The 6,872-nt window shown below is 41.2% G+C and overlaps 1 protein-coding gene across 3 annotated transcripts in view; it reads right to left on the reverse strand.

The window, feature by feature from the left end:
- PARVB (parvin, beta) overlaps positions 1–6,872 on the reverse strand; it is a 38,935-nt gene that overhangs the window by 11,674 nt on the left and 20,389 nt on the right. For all 3 annotated transcript variants that reach the window (XM_010144499.1, XM_010144497.1, XM_010144498.1), the window contains 4 exons: positions 4,470–4,610; positions 3,493–3,608; positions 1,905–1,963; positions 1,242–1,261 (listed from right to left, as the gene is read on the reverse strand). In XM_010144499.1, the coding sequence (XP_010142801.1) occupies positions 1,242–1,261; positions 1,905–1,963; positions 3,493–3,608; positions 4,470–4,610 (336 nt within the window). The remainder of the gene's footprint in view (positions 1–1,241; positions 1,262–1,904; positions 1,964–3,492; positions 3,609–4,469; positions 4,611–6,872) is intronic.

A 6,872-nucleotide genomic window follows, 5' to 3' on the forward strand; every position in this document is an offset into this window, starting at 1 on the left:
TTCAGCAATGTATGAAGAGCGAACTTTACTGTAGTATGAAGATTTAAATTATGTTTAGACCTTCAAAGCATTGTATAAGAATATCTAATCCAAGCTAAAATCTACTAAATTGACATATTTGTGCAACATTTCACATTGGGACAGCTTTGGGCTGACTGAAATTTTCCAAACACTGAATTTTTTGGATGAAAACTCTCTTCATCATGTAAAACAAGAAAAAATTTGAAATTTTACCAATTGCAGCTGCATCAGAAAACAAAAAGCATAAAAAAGCTGGAAACGTGTGTGGGTTTTAAGCTGTTAAAATTTTCAACATTATCAGTTTTTCCAAAGTCAAATTCTTTTTATTTATAGAACACATTTTAATAATTTTCTATAGTCAAATGAACAAACATATTTATTATCCAAAATCCTTTGGTATCTGCAGATAGGTTATTTAGACCCTAAAGCCCCCTGACATCACTTATTTTCTGAGTACCTAATTAATTATTAATGTAGGTACTCTGCAAGAGCGGAAATGATAGTGTTCACATACTGTATCTAGGGAAAACAGAAACTAATCGACTTGTTCTTCATCACACACAGTCCTTTACAGGAGCCCACATCTCTTCGGTGAGAAGTGACTTAAAGCCACTAACAAAACTAAATGCAAAAAGAAAAGTCTCTCAGTAGCAACATAAAAAAAAATTGGTTTTGTTTAGAGGATGAAATCTAGAGTTGTTAAGGTCTAAGTGAACATGGAGGAGATAAGATACTCCACGAGAAGGAATTAGAGAGCGCTGACTGGTCTCTGAAAGTGGACAGATAAAGAGAGCTTTTTCAGTCCTTGTACTGTGCACCTTTGCTTCAGTAATTTTCATGTAGCCATTTATATATAAATTAAATGGTCACAATATGAAGGAAGTGTAATGCTTATTGCTGGGGGTTGCAAAGATTTTTACTTGAAAACCACTAACAATGTTACTAGGAAATATTGCCCTGTGCAGTGTTTTTGCTATTCATTACTTACAAATGAGAACAAATCAACAGAGACCAGTCTAAAGAGCACATGCAGTATACTGGACAATCTGGTTCTACCCATCATGCTCTAAATCCGTGTGGAGAAACAAAACCTGCCCCCACAATACATTCCAACCCCGTGGAATTGCTCAATCCATTGTCTTGATCTGTTGATGGAAAACAGACAAGATTCTGTGCCTGACATAATTAAAAAAAAATTTGGAGTCAACCTCGTTACTTACCAAATCTTCCCATCATCATCCTGCAAGTCAGAGCATTCAGAAATACCAGGTTAGTTCACGAATAATCTCTTTGAAAAGATCAGACTATGGGCTTAATGTGCATTTTCCTGCAAGGTGCCAAGGGACAACCACTCCTCCCAGCTCAGGAGGCTGAGCAAGTCAAAGGCCAGACAACATGCTACAGGAATGTCCTCAACAGACCACCAGTGATATCAGAGATCGTCTCTCCTTACAATTTTAACAGAGTATTGCTTCAGTTTTGAGAGGTATTTCAAAGAATCGTCTTTTGTCAAACTAATTATTCCTCAAAATATCTACACTGGCCCTTCACTTGAAAGAAAAATAGACTGGGCAGAAATTAGTTATATGTGCTACCTCAAGAAAGAAGGGAAGGAAGAAAAGAATGAGGCCCACAAAGGTCACTTTCAATGAATTATTCAGTTAAAAGCTTCTGTAACACAAGAATGTCAAGAAGACAGTCTTCCCCTCTGTAACATATTTCCAGGGACCACGTTATTTCTATATAGTTAAGGAAAGCACCACATTAAGTGATTTTGTTAATCTAGCTGAGGCAGGAGGAAGATTAAATCTTCCTTTCATCTTCGTAAATGGTCTCACATCATACACCACGGACACTTTGAAGCTGAAGTGTTTTGTGCTTACTCTGTTGTAGTCGTCAGCTCCTCTGTAACATGAGTGGTCTGAAGGAGGCCTTCGCGTTTCTGGAAAGGAGTCAGAAAGTCAGATGGTATTAGTACAGGAGAAGCTCGTTAGGAGCTCTGCAGCATTCAGCATCTTTCAGAATCCCAGAGGAGAAAACTAGATAAAGCATGCTCGCTAAGTTTTGTAGAGGTAGAGGTGAAACAGCTGACACAGGAGGGCTCACTCCCAGAACAGTGGCATTTGCCAGGCTGACAGCCACATGGATGTTTGGGAAGTGTGTGTATATATGTATTTGCAGCCAACAAACTTGCTAACAATTCTTCTCCTGAGACCATAGTCAACATCGTGCTAGAACACAAATTAGAGGGAGTTTGTCATCCCCATCTTCAATTCCCCAAGAGCATCATTCCTGTCACAGGGTCAACCACCAGTTTGACACAGCTCGCAGCCTGGCTCTCCAGAGAGGTCTGGGGCTGGAATAACACGGACAGCTGCCCCCAGGCCAGGGCTCTGGTGTGCCAGCAAAGCTCTCCGGGCACGAGGGCAGCTTTTTTAGAGCAGGCATGTTACTAAAGCCCCCAGCCACATGCTTGTCAGGAACACATCCACCAAGGAAACAAAGGGAACATAAAAAGCTCAACTAGTGATTTCACAACAAACAGTATTTCCCTGTTACCAGATTTTCTCTCCCTGGGAAAATTTTCTACATGAATAAGGAGTTTCCTGCCCAACAGAGAGTTAGCATGCAGTGAGACTCAGTTTCAAAACAGCTTTATAAAAGCTTCTTTGGTTCTGTTAAGACACAGACCCCTGACACAGGTGGGCTCAAATATTTCTGAGCCTCTCCAGAGTTTTGGAGTTGTGGCATATGCCTTTCAGAGGCTAGAAGTGCTTTTACTTGAGTCAAAAACTTCCTTAAGACCTCTCTGGGTCCCTTCCAAAACTATGGGATAGAGCCTTATGCCTCAAAGGAGGAATTTCTTCCCTGACTTCCCTGTGCTTAGAAAGCTGACACAAAGAGCTCAAATGTCAGCAGCCATCTAGGAACTGGGTCTGTCAGAATGACTTGCAGCAGGGTTAACAGAGCTGCTAGCTCAGGTAGGCAAGGAAACCAACGCCCTAGCACAAGCTCCATACACAATATGCCATGTCAATAATTTTCACCAGCTGAACCTCAAACAAGAACTTATTTGGAGAACAGCTTTGAAGAAAGAGAAACACATCGTTCCCCAGAAGCAATCCAAGAAACAAAAACTGAAATCTAAAACCTAGTAAGAACTCCTGCCTTTCCAGTCCCTACTCTACGAGTGAAAGCAGCATTGCTTTCTCAAGCCACCATCTAGGGAGCCTTGGCTGAAAGCACAGTTGGAGCTGTGGTCTCCCACTGCTGTGCTGTTACAGCTCCACGCCTGAGCGGGACCTGTGCTGGATGCTGCCACCTTGCCATGTTTTCACAGTCCCTCGTTCTCCTATCGTGCGTACATCTCATTCTGCTCCCCCAAGGGAGCAGCCCAGTACTGCCAAAAAAAAAAAAGGAGTGAAAAACAATGATAGTGTTGATCGATTTCTCTTATGTGTTCATACTCACCCGCACAACTACCACTTGTACAGACACATGTTCAGGCAGTCGAATAGGAGCGCGGAAATGCATTGCCAAAGCTACCAGAAGGTGAAGAATGGAAATCAGATTCTTGCCATGGATTGCTGCAGAGAACAGGGAAAATAAAGCAGATGAAAGAATACTGAAGCCTTATTTTAAACAAACACCTCTGGGAAAAAGGCACCAAAAAGGCAATGAAAAATGCCTTTGGTGAACCGTCTTTTTTTCCTTTTATCCTTCTTCCTCTTTTTTCTGAATTAACAAGGCCCAGGATATAGTTTTACAGGTAGCAAAGCCTAGATTCAACCCTCCTTTTAAGTTCTATGCCTAACATAGGAGCCCAAACACTTCAGCTCCATCTCTAGTTAACAGCCAGGCAGACTCAACCACTGTACTGGAGAATACCAGAGAATTCTGCTTTTCGCAGACTTCCAAAGCATTAACAGAAGCTTTCCTGGCTGTAAGAGATGAGCCCCACCTGCTACCTAGGTGAAAGGACTTCTTAAATTCCATTCTCACTTTCGGATTGTCATAGGCCATGCTTGAAGAGAGGGCATTTTCTGCTTAGCCTGTCAGAAGCTGCATCCTCCAGCAGGGTGCAGGATCCTTTTACTCTCACTGTGGTTGCCTGAAGGAGTAGACCACCCTCTACTGCTTGAATGTCTAAAATTTTTCTCATATCTGGAGGGCTTCAAATTCAGAAAGCAAAGAAAAAATCTTTCTAATGAAAGCATACCCTTAAAGTAACAAATTACTTCAATTATCCCATAGCTGTGTACATCTGTCCTTAAACAAAGCCCACATAAGAAAGTAACAGTTACAACCCATACACGGACATAAATAAATAAATACACAAATAAATAAATAACCCCCCCACACTGCATCGCAGAGAATATGATAAACCTGTTGATTATCATACACTCCTTGCCTGTGAAGCTGAGACAGAAAACATAACAGGTCCTTACAATCAACATTCCACTTTATTGTCCAGCCATGAGGTCGCAGTAAATCATGAACAGCTTCCAGGACCGTCTGCAACTTTTGTTTCTGACCAATTTCCGATTGCGTCACTTCTGCCACATTCAGTTTACGGTCACCCAACTTTTCTGTGTTGGAGAAAAAGAACAACAAAAAGAACAGGCAAAATCAGATTAAACAAGGGCCTGGACGGGAATAACAAGCACAGAGCACTCAGCATAGCTGGACTCTGATAATTCTCCAAGAGAATGATTTTCCTCAGAAAGCACAATAGCTGCAAGCAAACCTTTCATTAAATCAAACCTTTCATCAAAGTGTGTCAATCCCCAAAAAAACCACATCAGAAAACTGGTAAGGTCTGGCAGAACATGCTCATCAATCAGGTGTGAAAATATATAAAACTTTCAGACAGCTACCACGATAGTAATAATATTTATTGTACCCCCCATTTTCTTTTACTGCTGAAAAGCATCTGGCATAACACAGCCAAGGAATCTGCACAGGTTTAAAGGACTTTTCTAATAACAAGTTAATTTAGGATAAAAAAGAGGAAATACTGTGTGAACATTTACTTCAGCTTGGTAAGTTTTATTTAAAGTTAGATGAAGGTATGAAGTCAAGCTAAAGCAAACTTTGCCTCCTCAGACCATCAAGAGTCATAGACTCATACGACCCAAAGATTTGTACTGGCTTAGAGGAACTACTATAAAGAAAGAAGTAAGATGGTACAATCTTGTCGTCTTGTTACGACACTGTCACATCAGAGTTAATTACTTCTACAAACAAACTGATGCAGGAGATTTTGCAAAATGTCATTACTAGAATTTGAATTATGTTTCTGTAATATAATTATTTGTTGCCAAAGTCATAGACAAGTCATTCTTCTCCTCCTCTCCACTGTGGCCCTTGCCAAAGACACAGGAGCTGAATTTCTCTGCAAAAGGGAAAAAAAGGAAGAAAGAGAGCTGAGAAAGGTGGGGTAGAGTCATCCAGCCACCACAGCAATGGAACAACAGCTGATTTCTTTTCTCCACTCTGGGGGAAAAAATAGTCAAACTCACTAAGCTGCTGGCACTAGGAGATCAGGACTGGTTGAACATATTCCACTTATATAACTCCAGTCTTTAAAACAACAAAAGTTACTCTACCAAAACCGTTTTCACAAAATAGGGTGGGCTTCAACCCCAAAGATTTTTTCAGAAACATTTTAGAGTTGTCAAAACCTGTTATTCCACTAATGGACATATTTCTGCTCTCAAATTCAAGTTTCTTCTGGACATTTTACATACCTGAAGATTTTTTTTACTTCTTTTAAAGTGACAGTAACACAAAAATACTTTAATAACACAAACAAGACTTGCAGGTTATCAGCTCACAAATACCATGAACATTCTGACTGCTTCTATCAATCTACAGTAGGAAATTTTTTATCCATAGCTGAATAATATTAACGGGGAAAATGGTCTTTAGCCAACATGTCTCTCAGTCTTTTTTAAACTGACTACCAAAACATGCAAATACAATTTTAAATTAGTTTGTACAAAATATTATCCTACAAGATTCATTTTTTGGTCATGTGTTATGGCTCCTATGTATTCTCAGCCCAGGTTAGCTGCCAGTCAACAAGCAGAAATTAGTTTCCTTTCACCTTGACACCAGGTGTACCAAGCCACTCCAACCTCTCTGAGGGGCACTACTTCTGCTCTGACGAAATGAACTAAACAAGGAGATTCACCTAAACCAGACGGCCAGCCATTTGCTAATCTCGTGAACTGCTTCACAAGAAGCCCATCTTTTCTTTGAGTGTCTGCCTATCAAGACAGATCTTCCTGAAACACAATCTATTGCACACAAGGCATGACAACTACTGCTTGAAGTTTAATGACGCGACTTTGTTTGCCTTCAGACACCTTCTGCAGACACCAGAAAACAACACTTGCGCAACAGAGGACTGACTTAATTCCGAGGCCTCGAGTATCAGGAGCAAAACCACAAGTGCTTTACCTCTTGTATCACTGACACAGCATGAAGATGGATAGATTCATTAACGTTAGTCTTGCTGGAGAAATCAGTACACGCTGAAGAGCCACACAAGACTGGGGCTGAGCTGTGACAGCTTCAGGTCAGGGAAGAAGCAATTGCTCTCTAGTCAGAGGCCCAACAGGAAGAAAATGAGGAAAACCCAGTCCAGTTAAAATCTCAGGCCGCAAGATGTACGTGCCCACCTTTCCTCCTGTAAGACACGCCAAGTCCAGCCGAGCTATGTATGTGCGTACAGCTAAGCACCTTCTGCATGTCTGCAGGCCTGAGGGTGGAATCACGGCCTCCACAGGGAGCAGAAGTGGTACCTCCGACAAACGGCTCCCGTGAAACGCACGACCACCTGCTGA

Source organism: Buceros rhinoceros, unplaced genomic scaffold (assembly GCF_000710305.1).
Source record: "Buceros rhinoceros silvestris isolate BGI_N320 unplaced genomic scaffold, ASM71030v1 scaffold8491, whole genome shotgun sequence".
Lineage (NCBI taxonomy): Eukaryota > Metazoa > Chordata > Aves > Bucerotiformes > Bucerotidae > Buceros > Buceros rhinoceros.